The 19,381-nt window shown below is 35.4% G+C and overlaps 1 protein-coding gene across 1 annotated transcript in view; it reads left to right on the top strand.

Moving 5' to 3' along the window:
* LOC123873599 overlaps positions 1–19,381 on the top strand; it is a 408,734-nt gene that overhangs the window by 110,430 nt on the left and 278,923 nt on the right. The window contains exon 2 of the mRNA XM_045918485.1: positions 6,972–7,017. Coding sequence (XP_045774441.1) covers positions 6,972–7,017 — 46 coding nt within the window. The remainder of the gene's footprint in view (positions 1–6,971; positions 7,018–19,381) is intronic.

Here is a 19,381-nt window from a genome sequence, read left to right as displayed (position 1 = left end):
TAAATTAAAAATTTATAACACCCCCGACAAGTGAAGGCTACAACTAGAAAAAAGCTGATAACTTTCAAACGGCTGGACCGATTTTCTTGGATGATAGCTAATAACACTCTCGATCAAGCCACCTTTCAAACAAAAAAAAAAAACTAAATTAAAATCGGTTCATTCGTTTAGGCGCTACGATGCCAGACAGATACACAGATACACACGTCAAACTTATAACACCCCCCTTTTTGGGTCGGGGGTTAAAAATATAGCCTATGTCACCCAGACCTTTACAACGAATCAATTGACACTTCATTATTCAAAATCAGTCCAGTGGTTTAGGCGCTACGGTGGAACTAACAGAATCTGGATATTATTAGACTGCTAAAATCGTAACCCTTCCTTTTGGCTTTGCCGTAATCGGGTAAAAAATAGTGAGCAAACGAGCAAACGAGACATCTGATGTTACTTAAGTGATTATTATCACCCATGATACGTAAATAGTGAGTAGAGATTGCGGCAATAAGGCCGCCTTTGCACACAATTGTTTTTTCTGTTTTCTTCCTTCTGTTTTGTTCGTTTACATGTATTTGTGTGCAATAAAGACTTCTATCTATCAATCTATCTAAATATAGGTATATCGTTTGTGTATACAATTGAGAATCGGAAGTGTCTATACAGAGGGGCTTAGGGCCACGTTCCCGCCTATTCACAATTGTTACAATTAAGTCGCCTCACTCTCCTCCAAACCCTGGCTGAGGCGGCTAATCCTATCCTATCCTATCCTGACCCTCTATTGTGTTAATCCTGTTATCCAATACAAGTTATAAGCTATGCTAAAGCTGTAGTGCGCTAAAATGCTTCAACGGAATATTTGCATTGGTGTGTAATCGCCTGTCAGTCAAAATTTCATGGACATGCATGAATTAATTCGCTTCTTCTTTTCCAATTAGAACAGCTAGGATATGAAGTGCTCTTCTAGCCCCGTTTTTTTCTCCAATTTTAATAAAGCTACTTTCAAATTATGAATGAATAAGTAATTACAACTTAACTCGCAAAAAGTAAAACGAAAGCAGTATAGCTCACGTCATTGACATATAAGCAGTGTACACCATTACGCAAACAATAATTGATGAACGAGATAGAATACGAGAAAGTTTTGTTTTTATTATGATACCTTGTGGCTTACTTTATAGATTTTTAAACACTGTACATTCATTTAAAAAAAACCGTATGTGTGTATAAGAAACGAGGAAACATGTTCTGTTATACGGAAAAACGAGGAGCTATCAGGTCTTAGCTGCTTTGATAGTATCAGACCGTCTATTTTACTTCACTTAAATATCTAAAGTACTCTTTGTACAAGGTACAGGTAAGTATCTTAATAAGATAGATAGATAGCAAAAGCTTTGTGATACAATAATTTAGAGTGTAAAATATTATAAAAGCTATAGGAATCTAGTATTGTGTTATATCTGCTAGTATTTAAATGAATCGGTCCCTATAATCATATCGCAAGAGCATCTCTTTCAAAGGATAACAGCCCCAATACCCCTCAGTACTGCAATGTTAATATTTTATTGAAAATCTGCTTACTGTCGGTTCGCAGGAGGCCTCGGAATTCGGCCCAAGACGATTTAATTGAATGTATGGATCGTGCCTAAGCCGATTATGGAGTACCTATTATTTATGTATAGTCAGCTCTAAGGATAAAGGGATAAGGCAAAGAAATTGTAAGGGAAATTCCGGCACCCCCGATTCAAGAGCTTTATAGGGTACACTTTAGATCTACTAATCTGATTAGAAAATATTTTTGTAAGCAATTGCTTTAACGGTGAAGCAAAACGTCGCAAGGACACCTGGATGGTTCTAAAAGGTGTGTAGAGACTGCTAATCCGCACTTGACCAGTGGGGAGTGTAATATGGCCTTAATCGTTTCTCATTCTGAAAAGAGACCCGTTCTTAGTAGTGGACTGGCGTGAGTTGAGATGATAATGGTAAGGGTACAGTTTAATCTCTCAGGCCCAGTTGCAAGACAGGCGGTTTTACGTAACAATTTACCGTTCGCCAATAAAAAGCAAAGTGGACTGGGCAAGTTAGCATTCATAACTTTATGATCAAAAGGATAAACCGATAGTTTTCGAATCTTGCATCTCTATGAAACCTTGATAGGTATTCAAGTGTATGTAAAACACTGTCATAATAATTATAAATACTCAAACATAAAATCATTTATTCAAAGTAGGTACTATTGTACATCTTTGGATACTGTGATAACAATTTTATTCTGACTATCAAAATAGTGGTGATAATTAATTACGTAAACTTAAAACTAAAAGCTACGAGTGTTCCAAACGCGCCGTAAATAGTTAAAGGTATTTTGATCCAAAATTAACAAAACCTGACTAGTTCCATCCATCTTCCTTTTATCGGCGTTTAAAGTTAACCGGTACCCGTATATAATTTTAACCGCCTATCATGTAACTGAACTTTAGAGGTATGACCCTCGACGTCACATGCAAAAGTCTGGCTCACTCCTAAAACTGACTGAACTGAAAATCGAATCTGCGTCGCTGCAGACAAACAATGTTAAGTCCTGTAAAAGAGAACCCTTTCAAAGCTCATAGTTGAACTAGCTCAAAGAGCAAGTAAAGGGAACTGATCCGAACGATATGCGACGCGATGGTTCAAACCCCACCCATAACACTATTATCGTACCCACAGAAATCCAAATATACTAAGAAGGCAAAATCTGTGACCGTACCTATTCCTAACTAGCCGATACCCGCGACTTCGTTCGCGTGGATGTAGTTTTTTAAAAATCCCGTGGGAACTCTTTGATTTTCCGGGATAAAAAGTAGCCTATGTGCTAATCCAGAGTATAATCTATCTCCATTCTAAATTTCAGCTCAATCCGTCCAGTAGTTTTTGCGTGAAGGAGTAACAAACGTACACACACACACACACACACACATACAAACTTTCGGCACTATAATATTATATATATAGTGTGATACAAGCTTGGATAGAGGAATATTAGTCGTGTTTATGAGCTAACTTGATATCTAATAATTCCTTTGTAAATTGTAGTAAATGTATTAACATGTTGTATGCTTCATTAAAAAATTAATAACATGACTGGCCCGCCAAAAAACGAACTAAAAAGTAAAAAACTACATTTGAAAATTGAATATTTCATAAAAATTATAACCACTCGGTATGATGTAAGGGTTCTATTCTAACGAACTTCCAAACTCCATAATAACCAAATCCAGGTCAGGCATATATGTAGAATTTAAGAAATCCACAAGAAGTCGTATGAACCCCGAAAACACTATTGCTTGTTAGGACGGACAGAATATATCTAATATCTAGCAAATACTATTAATTGTAGTTTGTGCTAACCCATTTACCGAATTTCTTTAAAAAAGCCTTAATGGACAAATAAATGTTAATGTACTGTAAAAAGTATATTATTTTCCTCTGAAAACCATTAATACACCGGCAGTAATCATTAGCAAAGTACAGTGGCAAAAACACTGCCGATTAGCACAATCCCACAAGATTTATTGTGGACAGCCAAACAGCAAATTGCGGGTTAATAATATTGCTTCTTCGTACAGAACAATCTCGGGAAATAAAGGAAAATAAGTGAGAATATAATGTGCTACGTTTCGATGAATAGTACAATGAATTAAACGACTAAGATTTGTGAGACTAAGTGGTAAGCTCAGAGTAAGATGATTAATTTGCTCTGAGGCGATGAAGATAGTCTCGTGGTTAAGACGTCCGCATCCTATTCGCGGGGTCGGTGGTTTAATTCCGGGAACGCATCTCAAACTTTTTGAGTTATACCTATGTAAAACGTCGTAAACAATTATTAAAAATATCACTTGCTTTGAAGCAAGAAATCGTGAGGGAATCTGCATGCCTGAGAGTTCTCCATAATGTTCTCAAAGGTAAAGGTAAAAAGTACCTATTTTTCAAGTTATCTAGGAGAATTGGCATTTGGACTCTCGGTTAAAAATTAAAAAGGAAGAGTTTTAGGATTTTATAAAATTCCTCTCCCTTACTGATTTCCTGAAATCCATTCGAATGAAGCCATACAGCCTTAGGTCAGATAGTATGTAACATCATTAGTTCAATGCATTACCGGCCCACTACTGAGAACGGTTTTCCTCTCGGAATGAGAAGGGTTTACTTTTAGACTATCATGCTGGTCAAGTGCGGATAAACATTATGGCAAACTCTAAGGCATGCAAGTTTCGTAGTTAGTTCGGTTTCCTTTTTTCGTCCGTTTCGTCAAAATCAGGTGATCCGTAAAAAGCTAGAAGACAGACAGACAGGCACACTTTCGCATTTATAATAATTAGTAAGGAAGTAAGGATAAGGATACTACGGAACCCAAATAATGGAGTCCGCAAAATAATTGTGAGGTAAAATGTTATAGCCCGCAGAGTTCTAATCGCAGCAACATCGCTGGTCCATTGTATATTCACGGGCTCGCGACACAGATGTCACCGCCACGCTTTGTAAATGAGAGGTCACGTTGGAAATTTTCCCTCCAAAATGTTTTTTGAAGCTGTCACAAATGGAAAAATATAACCTGTCTCTGAATAAAATGTGGAACTGCGCATTTTATTATTTGTTTAAAAAATATCACCATCAAGACGTGATGTAGCTGGTTTATATCGAGTATACGATTTATGTACACTTCAATAGTACCTCAATACTTTTTTTAGGGTCCCGTACCTCAAAAGTTAAAAGGAACTTTTATACGACCACTTTGTTGTCTGTCTGTCTGTCGTGTCTGTCAAGAAAATCTATAGAGTAATTCCGGACGACTTAGAATCCTGAAAGGCAGGTAAGTAGGTAGGTCTTATAAAAATCCAAAAACCGTTAATTTGTGGTTACATCACAAAAAAAAATATTAAAATGTATGAAATAAAAAAAATAATAATTTACTAAATCACACATGGCCGCTATCCGTCATTAACCTGCAGACCTGCAGTGTTCTACATAAAAGTGTTAGGTATATAAGTATCTTATACGACGGTACGGAATCATTTAAAAAAATGTAGGTATATCAATATGTAGTATGAGTATGTAGTGAGCTAATGAGCAGGCGGGTCACTTGATGTTAAGTGATTACTGCTAATGCATTGCCAGCTTTTCAAGAATTTCTTGATCATAGTTCCAACTAAAATCCAGATACAACCTAACGGTAACGGACCTAAACGATATGCGCTCTACGGTGTATCAGTTAGTCAGTTTTTCGTTTTATTTATTAGAGAAATAGAGAACAGCTGTATAAAGGAAACGAGCATAAGTTAGTGGAACAAACATCATGTCCAAACTTGGTTAATGAGAACATTTTGAGCACGCAAGTTAACTTGTTTAAGTTTGTAACCGGGTTCAGTACAATCTTATTTATTCGTAGTTTTAATTGAGACGGGCGTGTAGTTTGTTTGTTTCCTGTAATTGAGATTAAGGCTTCGACGCTGGAGCGTTAGAGAAATAAGATTAACTGGAGCCATCGGTGGAGCGGAATGTACCTACAGTTTTTTTTATTCATATAGTCCTTGATTGCAATCTCACCCGGTGGTAAGTGATGATGCAGTCTAAAATGGAAGCGAGCTAACCTGGAAGGGGAATGACAATTTTCATTAAACCCATACCTTTTTGGTTTCTACACGGCATCGTACCGGAACGATAAATTACTTAGCGGTACGGTTTTGCCGGTAGGGTGGCAACTATCCACCTTAAACCCCTATCTAAACCCCTGCCGGGAATCGAACCCAAGATCTTCCAGTATAAGACCACAGCGCTTACCACTGTGCAAGGGAGGTCGTCAAAACCGAGTCACATAAGGGACACTAGGTTGTCCTACATGAAATAACTATATACATTTTTATTTTGGTTACAATTAAATATACTCTTTTCCTCCTTCAACGAGCAAGAACAAAATGTCTAACAAATTGAGTTGGTATTAACATAAATATCCATATTTTATTTCCATAGACAAGAACTATCGCGCAAATAAATTGCTCTTGTGTTATAAATCTGCTACTCTACGCCTCACTGGAAGCTTCATCCAGCCAATATTTCCATAGCGAATTTAAACTTTATGTCATGGTAATAAGGCGTTCCAGGATAATGGTCCCAGCACGTCATTCCCCGACAGTAAATGTTTTTGCTTCATTAATTCTTCAATCTGGTTAGATAAAAATAACTTTATGCTTCTTGAATAGGAAAATGAGACATCGCTTATCGATTTTCAGCAAAAAAACGTTGGAAATTTCACAATGTTACTAAAATGTAAATGCGTTATCATTTTCTTATTATTTCAATCTTTACTTACATCCATTCAGATATCCATCCATTTATCTGGATGTGATTCCAAACGATTTTGAACTTGTGCATTGCAACAATCTTGTTTTGTATAGAGTTAGTTTATATCAGGCACAATAATAATTATTGTAATAAGAGCGTTATCATTTTCTTATCATTTCAATGTTTTTGGACTTCCATACATTCAGAAATCTGTCTGATCAAATTCAAATTTCATCTGGATGAAATGATCTTGAACTCGTGGAAATGTATATCATCTCATTTTGCGGAGTTCACAGGCACAATTGCAAGTGGATACAGAAAACTTCATAAATCAGTATTAGGTAATACTTACTTTCATTTCCATGTATAGTTTACTGTTCATAAACTCCGACATAAGTCTATCTGTCCGTCTGTCTGTCTATCAGCTAGCTTTTCACGGCCCAACAGTTAAACCAATTTTGGTGAAGTTTGGTACATCCTTACCTTAGCCTTTGTTACATCCTGGGGAAAGACATAGGCTACTTTTTATCCCGGAAAATCAAAGAGTTCCCACGGGATTTTAAAAAACTTATCATCATCATCTAGTACTAAATAGATAATACTAACAGTTGCAAAATAATAAAAGTGTTTAACATAATGCATTTGTTTGTTTGCAGTGGAAGTCTCGGTGGGGCGTCGTCACCAAGCTGTCTCCCGCTGCAGGTGAGTTGCATTCACAGAAAATATAATGTCTTACTTTAAGTTAATCTATTTCTATTGAATTAAGTACAATGGGAAAATTCCCAGACTTGGATGGAGATATTACGATATTCATACTCTTCTGTAATAGTTCAATCAATCAATCGGACTGTTTGACTGGATGAGGAAGGCTGAGGACCAAGCGTGGTGGCGCTCTTTAGGGAAGGCCTATGTCCAACAGTGGACTTCCACAGGTTGATGATGATGATAATGATATTTAAAAATTCAGCCAGGCGTGCACCACAAATTCATGTTGTCGCTCATTCAAAGTAATTGCCTCAAATTAAAACGTAATCACAACTAGTACAATACAAAACATCATTGTAAAGAACTTCGGAACACGTAACACCAACAGAAAGTAGGCTCTATTATTCCGGCATTAATTCCCGTAATATTAATTGTACGCGTAATAAATAGTATTTTTCCTGATAAAGTGTACAAAGCTCGTTAATAGGAGGCCCACATTTAAGCAGCTACATTAAGCGTTCCGTGTTGAATCGACGAGATTGAGGGTAGATATGGTTTTAGCGCGATGGTCTAATGCATGAGCGTTTACACTAAATATTTTAGTCTTCCTTCAAATTGAAGTGCAAGTCACGCGTGCATGTCTCGAATAAAATATGCTTTTGTATAATATATAGAACAAGTGTAAATTAATAATTTATAACACCCCCGACGATCCAAAGTATTTGAGTTTTCCAAAACATCATTTTCAAATAAATAATTATGTATTTAGGCAACGTCCATCTTGACAGCTTGACATTTGTCTATTGACATAATATTATGAACCTAACGGTTATCTAACCTTCTTTTCTACAAGAAAACTAGAAAAGAGCTGATAACTCTTAAACGGCTGAACCAATTTTTTTAGATTATAGCTAAGAACACTCTCGATCTAGCCACCTTTCAAACAAAAAAAACTAAATTAAAATCGGTTCATTCGTTTAGGCGCTACGATGCCACAGACAGATACACAGATACACAGATACACAGATACACAGATACACAGATACACAGACACACAGATACACAGATACACACGTCAAACTTATAACACCCCTCTTTTTGGGTCGGGGGTTAAAAAAGAAACCGAACGGCGGATTTATCGATTACTTATATTATATATCACCCACAAAGTATTACGTATTTTGAGCGGGTTTAATTGCACTTACTTTTCAAATAAGTTGAAAAAAATATCGTGAAGGTCTGCGCCCCTATGTACATAGTCGAAATTTCATGGATTTGTACGAAGCGATTCGCATCCTCGTTTCTAGTATGCACCGCTAGAATTTAGAATGCCCGTAGCTTCCGTTTTCCCTGCCAATCACAACGTTGGGAATTGGGATCTTCAAAAGAAGAGTAATTACCTTTTAAGTAAGCGCGTTCTACCTTAGATTGTATCATCAGATTCCTACTTTCCTACTTACTACTCCTACTATCCACCTACTTTAGTGTGATAGTAGTCAAACGTGTAATATAGTAACAAGTGTAAATTAAAAATTTATAACACCCCCGACAAGTGAAGGTTATAATAACTAGAAAAGAGCTGATAACTTTCAAACGGCTGAGCCGATTTTCTTGGATTATAGCTAAGAACGCTCTCGATCAAACCACCTTTCAAACAAAAAAAAAAACTAAATTAAAATCGGTTCATTAGTTTAGGAGCTACGATGCCATAGAAAGATACACAGATACACACGTCAAACTTATAACACCCCTCTTTTTGGGTCGGGGGTTAAAAATCGCTTTAGCCTGTGACTTGTTGCTGCCACGAATAATATAGTTCTTTTGAAATTTCCTGCGCTATTTCGATCCTTCTTCCGTGAAATACCTTCCCCAGGGTGAAAGTTCTGTTCAACATTAAGGGCCAGATAGCCTTTGTTAATCGTGTACAATGACAAAAGGTTACGGGCTGTTAATCGCTTTTGTAGTGTATCCGTTGGTATTTTAAATGCCTGTTTAACGTGGCTATTTTTACGACACTATTTAGCCATGATGACTGAATGGTTTTGTAATTAGTTGGATTAGTAGGAAATGAATGAATTAATGGTTTACAAAAGGAAACTTATAATTTCCACGCAAGGTTGTCTAGGCTTCAAAAACAATTCATTTATAATTCGTTTAGCAATATTTAAGTATTAATTAACTAAAACTATAAAATATTGACATAAACTAGCTTGCCAGAAAAAATATATCATCATAGGCTTAATAATTATGTGCCTTTACTCAGAATGAGAAGAATGGGAATGCGAACTATATATACCTTGAGATTTTGCATACCTATTGTAGTTTTTTTTATAACGTCAGAAAAAATATTCAGAAACTTTACCCAGGGTAAGTCGGGACAGATAGTAACTCGAAATTAAATCCTCGTGACTAGATTTTCAAAATCTCAAAGTCATATTTCTTTTCTGGAATCACTAAAAACGAGTTTATCTATATAATTTATTGCTTAAAGAAAGTTTAATTCGTTTTTGGGTGGTGAATTTATAGCACTTCCTTATAAAATAAAATTATACTTTCGGAGTTCTGATTTAAGATTCAAAAATTATTCATTGGCCCGAACGTTCAAATTCGGTGGTTATTTAAAATTATCGCAGCGTTGTTGGATCTGGGTAAGAATAACAATCAGACATTGTTTTTTTAATTCTAATGTTTTTAGGGCCTTTTATAATTGTATCCCAGCACCATCGGTACAAACTGAATTAAAATTAAACTATTTAAACCTAAAACTGCTACTATTGAGAGAATCACTAACAATTTGGTTATTCAAATAGCCGTCTATTTGAATAACTATTGTTAGTGATTTGTCAATTGGATACCTACTGAGGAAAGTGCTTTATTTTTTAAGAGTTTTAAGTCATCACCATCATCGACGCTGGCTCACTACTGAGAACAAGGTGTCCTCTCAGAATGTCTACGACGTTGACAATGTGTGGATTCGCAGACTTTACAACCCTTTTGAGAACGTTATGGAGAAGTCTCAGGCATGTAGCTATCTTCACGATGTTTTCCTTCACCGTTTATTTTATTTTATTTTATTTTATTATTCAATTGTAATCAACAGCGTTATACAACATAATTATTATAATAAATCTAAGTTGAACTTAAGGCCACATGAGATTACCTTCTTAAAATTAATTGACAAGTATTTTAACAGAGTATACAATAATATAAAGAAAAACAATAAAAACAAAGAGATGTACAAAAATTAAAACTGTGTGTGTGTGTGTGTGTGTGTGTGTGTGTGTGTGTGTGTGTGTATGTGTGTGTGTGTGTGTGTGTGTGTGTGTGTGTGTGTGTGTGTGCGCGTGTGTGTGTGTGTGTGTGTGTGCGTGTGTGTGGTGTATATGATTGTGCGTGAGTGTGTGCATGTTTAGTTGTTAACTATTTTTTTTTTTTTTGCGAAGATGGAATTCCTTTTTTAATTTATTTTTTGTCAGGTGAAATAAGTCGAACTCAGCATACTGCTTATTATAAGTGCGTGCCAGGCGCGGAATTATAGAATTTTGACCATAATTTGTGTTGGATTTGGGAACATACAGAAGGCGCGTGTGGCGTGTTCGTAGAGATTGTGCACTAAATGAAAAGGCTGACAACAGGCTAGGACAGTCGATCGAGCCAGTCAAAATAGCTTGCAGTAGTAGCATATCCAACTGTTCTCTTCTTTGTTCTAGCGAATCGATACTGTAATACGAACACGCTTCCTCATAACTATTGAATTTTTTAAAATCTTTAAAAGCTAAGAATTTCACAAACTGCCTCTGTATGCTTTCAAGCCTTTGGGTGTATATTATGTATTGCGGCGACCAAATACTACACGCATATTCAAGAATACTCCTGACATACGCAAAGTAAAGTGATTTAATTAAAAGAATTAAAGAATTAGTTATTATTGCAGACTTTGCATAACAGAAAACTGGATAGTTAGATACCCGCAAGAGGTCTTGTTTGCGGTGCTATTCCAAATCCTTGAAAGGGTAAATGTAGGTATAGTACACGACAGGCTGAGATGGCAATCGGCGAGGGGACCACCCGCACACCCGCACGTCACCCGGGGATAGCACGGTGGCTGTGCGGGTGTGCGGGACGTCCCCACCCGGTTGCCATCTCAACCAGTCGCGCAATATACCTTATGTAACTACGAACTCTAAAAGGTTTAAACTTTTTAAGTTCCTAAGCCGACCTGAGCCCGCCACCCTTCCTCGTAGACGCAGTACCTCTTATGAGTAATAGTTGAGACTCCCCATCTCAAGGAATTCAAATTACAGATTTTATGGCGTAGAAATCTGTTTAACGTCCGCCCGCCGAGGGGACTAACTTATTACTTCGGTGCCAGTTAAAAGTCGACTTTTTTTAATATATCCGTTACTTAGGGGCTGTTTATTAATATTTATTATCAAATAAATATAAAAGGAACAGTGACCGACTGATCTATCAATGCACAGCTCAAATTACCGGACCGATTAGGCTGAAAGGCACCCAGATAGCTATTTTGATATAAACATCCAGTAAGAAAGTTTGAAAATTCAACCCCAAGGGTGTAAAAATTTACGTGCTCTACGATGTCATGAAGTCTTACGCCATTTATTTTATTGTTACTTAATTTAAAATATTAATAAATGCCACTACTTGTAGTTTGAAAAATTGTATTCTACCTGTTTAAAATTCAGTCTGTCTGTTTATAATCGTTGAAATGATTTAGGCAGTTCCATTTTTATTTTTTCATTTTGTTATTTGCATAATAATCTGTAAGCAAATACAAAATCCGGAGCTATCAGTACAGTACGAGTCTGAGAGCCGGTGTGCTTATTAAAGTTTAAAGTAGTCCTCCGTGATCTGACCTTGACCTTTACAGTGACAGTTTTAAGGTTTCGGTGGTTCAGGTACTTATTTAAAACAAGAATGATTAGGCATCTTCTAGACAAACGCGTACCGTCTTAGGCCACATCATCACTTCCCATCAGATGTGATTGTGTTCACAGTCACATGTGTGCCTATACCTAGTGAATTAAAAAAAAATTAACACATAAAATGTGTTTTTTTCTTACTTTAATCAATTTTCTAAACCGCATTAGTAGAGTCCAAACCAACGGAAAGGGTTGACATTTCAAAAGGGTGTTTGTACATAAAATAGGTAACTCATCCCGTCTTCGCATGCAAAAAATCAAGTTTCTATTACTAGGTACTAATATCATATTAAAAAAAATTATGATATGCTATCGCATTAATACAAAATTGTAAAATGATTCGATGTTTTTGCAAACAATCTAAAAAAATACACAGAAAAACTGTAAAATATTTATGAAGATTTAAAAGAAAACGAATTCAAAAGAAGATTGTCTAGGTGTGTGTTATTATAATTCGGACGCGTATAAAACACACTGGCTCTTCAACCGTGTGGAATTTTCCAAAGAAAGGCCAAAGGCTGAAGGACGGAAAAATTTGAAGTTTCTCAAAGAAAATTGGTTCCCCTCAATAAGTTGAATCCCCTGACAATGGGAATTATTTTCATGCCTATCTTGTTTTCCCAATTTTGGGGTAATTTACTTAGGAAGAGAGAAATTTGGGGAATTTCTTTTTGTGGCGTTGCCGACTGAATTTCTTTGCGAAGGATTTGTAAAGAAATAGCCAAACGGTCGTCGGATTTGAGGACTAAAATGCGGTTTACTTGAGATTAGTTTGAACGAACGTTTGAAAAATTAAATTGAACTGTACACTTTTTGAAAGTTCTTGACTCAGTTGCTGTGACTGTTTTCTAAGGTCTTGAAGTATTGAAAGGTTACAAAAGTAATATTTTCTTTATTGTTTTCAGCCAAAACCTTATTTAACGAAAAATAAAATATAAATTGTAAACTGTTTTTATTTATTTCCCTTATCCAACTAAGTACAAAAACAAGACTTTGTACCGATAAGTAGGTATACTAGAAAAGTCGTTATAAAAAATCATCATCATCATTAACATCAACTCATCGCCGGCTCACTACTGAGCCCGAATGCTCTCAGAATGGAGGGGTTTGGCTTTTGGCCTTAGTCCACTACGCTGGCAAAGTGCGGATTTTCAGACTTCACCAAGAGTTCCCCATAAAGTTTTACAAGGTTAAGGTATTTAATGTGTACGAATCTTTAATACCAGTTCAATCCTAAGAGCGGTTACGCACTGCATCCAATCCGAATCTGTGAAAATACGTTCCGAAGTAGTCATAGAACAATTTGTATGGCAGTGAACGCACCAGATCCGACTACCATCATCCGATTTTTCTCCGTTATCCGTGAGTCTCCAATTTAGAAGGAATATTCGGACCGAAGTCTCCGTAGTAGGTGGTAGTAGTACCTACATATTGTTTGAACGAATCATTTGTCAAATCGGACATCAGCCATTGGAACTGAAATCGGATTACTGGGTAAACAGTATCCGAATTCGGACCGAGTTTTAATATAGGTATTTTCACGGATTCGGATCGGATCGCTCTAAGAAAATTCTCCCGTAAAGTAAGTTAGTAAACAAAATCTCCTGTGATACAGAGCGTACCTAGAGCAGTAAGTTACGGCGCAATATTCCTGGCCGAAGCTGAGGCTTGCTAACAGCAGTTCATCTAGATTTGTGTGACTTGCTAACATAAATTTGTGCCCCGGCTTTCCTTTTACTTTGTCACTTAGTTTCCTTGTTAGAAGGTACGATACTGCTTCATACATGAAACGTAGTATTAAAATTTAACCGGGATTAAACACATGTTTGTATAGTAGACATGTTTTAAAAGTATCACTAACCATATTATTAAAAATGCGAAGGTGTGCTTTTGTTGGTTTGTCCTTCAATTACAAACAACGGAGCAATATTATATTGGTGTGATTTTTTGCACCGGTATACTTAAAGACCTGGATAATGTCATAAGCTATTTGTGATACAAGAACAAAGAGTTTTCATAGAATTTTTAAAAAGCCTTAATATCTTACAGTACCTACGGGTTACCACATCCTAGGAATTTATTTAGGAAACGATTTTCTTATCGTTTTCACCACCACAGCACACAATTCCTCCATATGCGTAGAGAAAAAACATGCATATATTATATAAAAAGACTGGAATTAATATAAATCGAAGAAAAAATAAACTAATAATACCCTATATTCTATAACAACATTAGAACAATAGCCAGAGCTTATTATAATTCAGTAATAATATTTAACAAGCTGACGAAACAAAAAAAAACAATATTTAAAAACAAAAACTAGGCCATTATGACTGAGTGCTTGCAATAACAATTGTGCCCTGATCAAATTAATATTGCTGTTAGGTTATTTCAAAGATTAAAACTCTTGATAGTGTCTCTAGCTACGCGTTGTGACTTAATTATGTCTTCACGCAAACTTTACTTTAATAACTTGTAAAATTAGTTAAATTATACTTTCTCTTCTGGCTTACACTTAAACCACTTATTCCAGAAAATCAAAAACCATCAAAAGAGCAAACCCTTGTTATCAACCAAAGAGTTGAGTCTAACTAAGCGCCAACAATTGCAGTTCATTTCGCAACATTGTGTGTGTCCTCACTTCCATAATGGTTGAGAGTAATGACAATCATTTTATCCGCCACATGTGCTCTGTCTACAAAGTTTGGACGCGAATTATTTAGTGTGTGACGTCATAACTGCCGCGGAACGAAAATATTGTCTATTTTGTGCGCTTGTATGGCCTAGATAGGTTACTGGGATTTTTCACTCGACTGGAAGGATAAGAGTTTATCTATATTAATATAATAAATAGGTAAAGTTTGTAATCTCTGAAACTACTGAACCGACTTTGAAAATTCTTTCATCAGTAGAAAGCTACGTTATTCCTGAGTTACATAGGCTATACCTGTTTTATTTTCAAAAAAAAATAGAGGTCCTTACAACATTGTAATAAGCTTCACATGCGAAGCGTGGGTCGCTATTCAGTTACATAATATGTAGACCGATTAGATTTTGTTTAGTAGCTTTTGTTCTAACTATGTATATAAATAGGTACTAGTACAACACCAATAAAATAGGATAGAATAGATTTTTATTCAAGTAGACTTTACAAGTGATTTTGAATCGTCAAAATAATTTACCATTAGGTATTTGAATTTTGAATGGTTCAGAAAATACGCAAAATATTATTTTACCACCAAACTTCGAGATGGTGTTATGGCAGCTTAACATCTCCGAAAATGCTGTTTCAGATAATTATTTTTCATATAAAACTAAAAACTTTGTTTCCCAGATAGGTAAAATTTTAGATTGAACCCCGGAATCCGAAGTACGCACCACTTCCTTGATACATGGTTGGTTCTCCCCACAGAATTATAAGTGATTCTCTCCTACAGAATTCCCTACAGAGTTACATAATATTATAAGGGTTGTAGGTATAGTTTATGCAAATTTCAGAAGCGCTTGCGTTTTATTGCCGACTATTGCGAGCAGAGAATACCATTACATACCATCCTGTTAGATTCGGCGAATAAATCCACTGCAGGTGTGCATTAGGAACGTTAAATGCTGTTATCGCATTGCATTACGTTTTTTCTTTCTTTTTAAAGTGCCGTTTTAAAGGTGGGTAAATGACCTAACAGGATAATTGTTGTTTTAAATAGTAGATATTTTATTTTATTAAACTTTTTCTAGAGTCAGTAGTCTCGTATACTCGTAAGATTATGTTAAGCATCATCAAAACCTGCGCGATCAAAGCGACTACGAAGAGCCGCAGGCGGTGGCTTTGCTTCCCATCATGTTTAATGGCGCCTTATAAACCTACGTGACTACAATGCGATTTGCGTCTGCAGAGTGAGACGCACGCGACTTGTGATCAGCAATAATGCACTACAAAATGAAGTTCACGAATTGCGTCGTGGACGCTCCCGCATTCCGCCTAAATGGGGCGCAGGTGTGGCCGTAGGTTTACAATGAAAGAAAGTTTGTTCATGTGCTAAAGACAATGAAGAGGATTCACAGCCCTAAGCCTAACCCCAATTAAATTAAGACACATTACATAGAGACGGTGTTATATGTAGTCTCGTATACTACCCATTGTGCATTAATCTCCACAAAGATTACATTATCCCGTACAATATAAAGCAAAACCGCCAGCTAATTTCTTAGCCAAGAATAATAAACCAACTTTAACCCTCAGCTTTATTCTGAAACAATTTTGAGGCAGTTTTGGAGAAAGTCTAGACTCGAGCCAAGATACTGGTAAAACTAACAAAGGCAGGAGGTTTTTAATTCACCATCATCATGATCAGCCCATCACCGGCTCACTACTGAGCACGGGTCTCTTCTCAGAATGAGAGGGGCTTGGCCATAGCTCGCTGGCCAAGTCTGGATTGGCAGACTTCACACCCCTTTGAAAACATTATGAAGAACTGATAGGCATGTAGGTTTTCTCACGATGTCTTTCCTTCACCGTTAAACTAGGAATCTTCACTTACATAGTTAAAGCAAGTGTCTAATTGCTTGACACGCACATACTTAGCTCCGAAAAGATAGGGGTGCGTGCAGGAGATCGAACCCCCGATCTCTGAGTAAGAAGCGGATGTTTAAACCACTATGCTATTACGGCGTTGTATTTTGTATATATAGTATATTTATATACAGTATATACTATATGAGAAGAGGGCGCAACAGTGCACTGATTAACATCAGCTCCGTACCAAAAAGTGTTTTAAAATAAAAATATAGATTATTATTGCAATAAAGAGTGATAATTTGTTGCATTAGTGGCTAAACTATAACAAGTGATAATAATCTAGTGAAATTACAGCAGTTTTGCGATAAAAAAAAACATAAAGAAATTCTCAACGGACAATGGAGTTCCAGTACCTACAAAAATCATCTTAAGTTACAAATTGTTTTGAACTTTGAGCTAATATTTTAAATGCAATAATCTCGCAAGTTTGTGTACGTAAATTTTGGACGTGAACAGAAAAATAAAAGTGAAATATAACTATTATAACCTAAAAATTTAACAAACGGTCGAATAAATAATTCGTGAATAAGATTAACTCTGACGCCATCTACCCACAAATGCAGCAGGCAGTTCCAATGTATGACATTCGAGGATTTTGATACGAAGCTATTGAAATTATCCAGGTACTTACCACTTACCTACTTACCGAAATACCGATTTATGATTGCCTAGTTTTATACCTCTGCAGTTCTCGTAGTTTACAACGTTTTTTATTAAAAATGGAAGAAATTACACAAATACTACGTGAAATACAAGTTCAAATGAACACACAAAAACAAGAATTACATAATATACAACAAAACATAAATGGCATAAATGATAACATCAATGAGAAATTTCAAAACATGGAACTTAAAACTAAAATGCTGGAAGAAAAATTAGAAAAACAGCAACAATCCATTAACTATTTCGAAAAATTCATAAGGAGAAAAAATTTAATATTTTTTGGAGTAGAAGAAAAAGAAAATGGCTACCATGATTTAGAAAAATATGTACTAAATATAATAAACAACAACATGAAAATGAACTACAGCAATGATAGTCTGGAGTATGTGGGAAGACTTGGTAAAAAGACAGGCACTGTAAGACCTGTAATTGTAACCTTAAAAACAGTAGGAATGAAAATCAACTTGTTAAAAAAGAAGAAAATGCTTGACAGTTCAAACTACTATATTATGGAAGATTTTCCAAAAGAGGTTCTTAACAAGAGAAAACAACTTAGAGAAAAACTTACTGAAGAAAGAAAAAATGGAAAAAACGCAAAATTAATTTATGATAAAATTATAATATTAGACCAAATTAAAACTGGAATGGAAACAAAAATCACCAATAATAAGATGAATTTTCCCTTGTTTTCCCAAGAGGTAGTAAGTAACCATAATTTCAAAAACAACAATAAAAATAGGAAAACACACAAAAATAAGACCAAGAATTAAATATTCTTGATATTATACAGATGCACTAACCTAGAATAATAAAACATGCTAGAAAACCATTGTATAGACCCTCTCCACCTCTCAATCCGGCTGGTCCCCGTGAGAGGTTAGACCACTACCCTTCAGTGCAAATAACAAGTTCATAGGTCACTTGACTACCGTCTGTTAAATGAACACAGCAAACATCTGAAGGAGGCCTCACACCTTAAGGGTGTACTGAACAGCTAGACAGTTAACTAGGTATCTACTGGAAATTAATTAGCATTTAAGTAATTTGTTCACTGATTAGAGATTATAGTAGGAATTTCCAATTAAAAAATATTGTTATATAATATTATACTTGCAGTATGTTACTAAAAAGCTTACAATATTATACATTAGGATAAAAATAATACAACTACTTAACATACAGTTTTTATTGTTAAAAGTACTTTCTTGGATTACATATCAAAAATAATATAAGTAAGTAAACCAAATAATTTGTTTAACAGATTTTTCTAGGTGTAATCAATGTAATAAAAAAATAAAAACAAATTGTTTGTGTTGCTTTCCGTTTAGTAGACAAGTACATAAGAATGAATATTACTTATAACTTAACTTGCAATTTGTATATCTACTCATTGTAAAATATAAAAAGAATATTTCAATCAAAAAGAAAGAAAAATAACTTAGAGTTTTAGCACCTACCTATTATCATATTTTGAGATAAAACTTTGTTTGAAACAGTAAGCTAGGCCAAACTCTGGAATGTTATAAAGGAAAGTAGTTACTTATACTAAAATTAGAATAACTGAAGATATAATAAACAAAACAAAAAATAAAAATGTATATATAGAAAAAATATAATAATAAGTAATTAAGAAAATAAGTGCCTACATTTATGTTAAAATAATAAAATTAAAAAATGTACTAGTTAGATTATACCTAGGTACTATAGTTGTATACAAAACTTCTGTAAAACTTCATTTTGTTGTTCAGTAATAAAGGGCTTTATTATTATTATTATTATTATTATTATTATTATATACTATATAGTACAGATTTCGCAAGTATGTTTTGAGTGTCTCTTAATTTTTACCAGGAAGCCTGATATATTCCCGTCATAAATATTACATGGCGTCGTGTGAAAAGCCTAACGAAATAAATTTACGTAATGTGTACATACATTATGCGACATAATTTCTGCTAGTCAAAGCATACGCGGCGTTATCTTTGTCGCGAATTCCGCCGAAGAAACGTACATTGTGGCACACATACTAGACTTCGCGGTTTAACGGTAGTCTCCCCGTCACTCGCTCTGTACAAACGTAGTTTGGTTACAGTATAAAGAGAGACACTGCCTTTTGGTTTGGTTTTGCCTAGTGGTTAGCATATTCGACTGGAAATGACGAGGTCCTGGGTTC

This window comes from Maniola jurtina, chromosome 17, assembly GCF_905333055.1.
Source record: "Maniola jurtina chromosome 17, ilManJurt1.1, whole genome shotgun sequence".
NCBI classification, from domain to species: domain Eukaryota; kingdom Metazoa; phylum Arthropoda; class Insecta; order Lepidoptera; family Nymphalidae; genus Maniola; species Maniola jurtina.
This window is presented reverse-complemented; position numbering and strand designations above follow the sequence as displayed.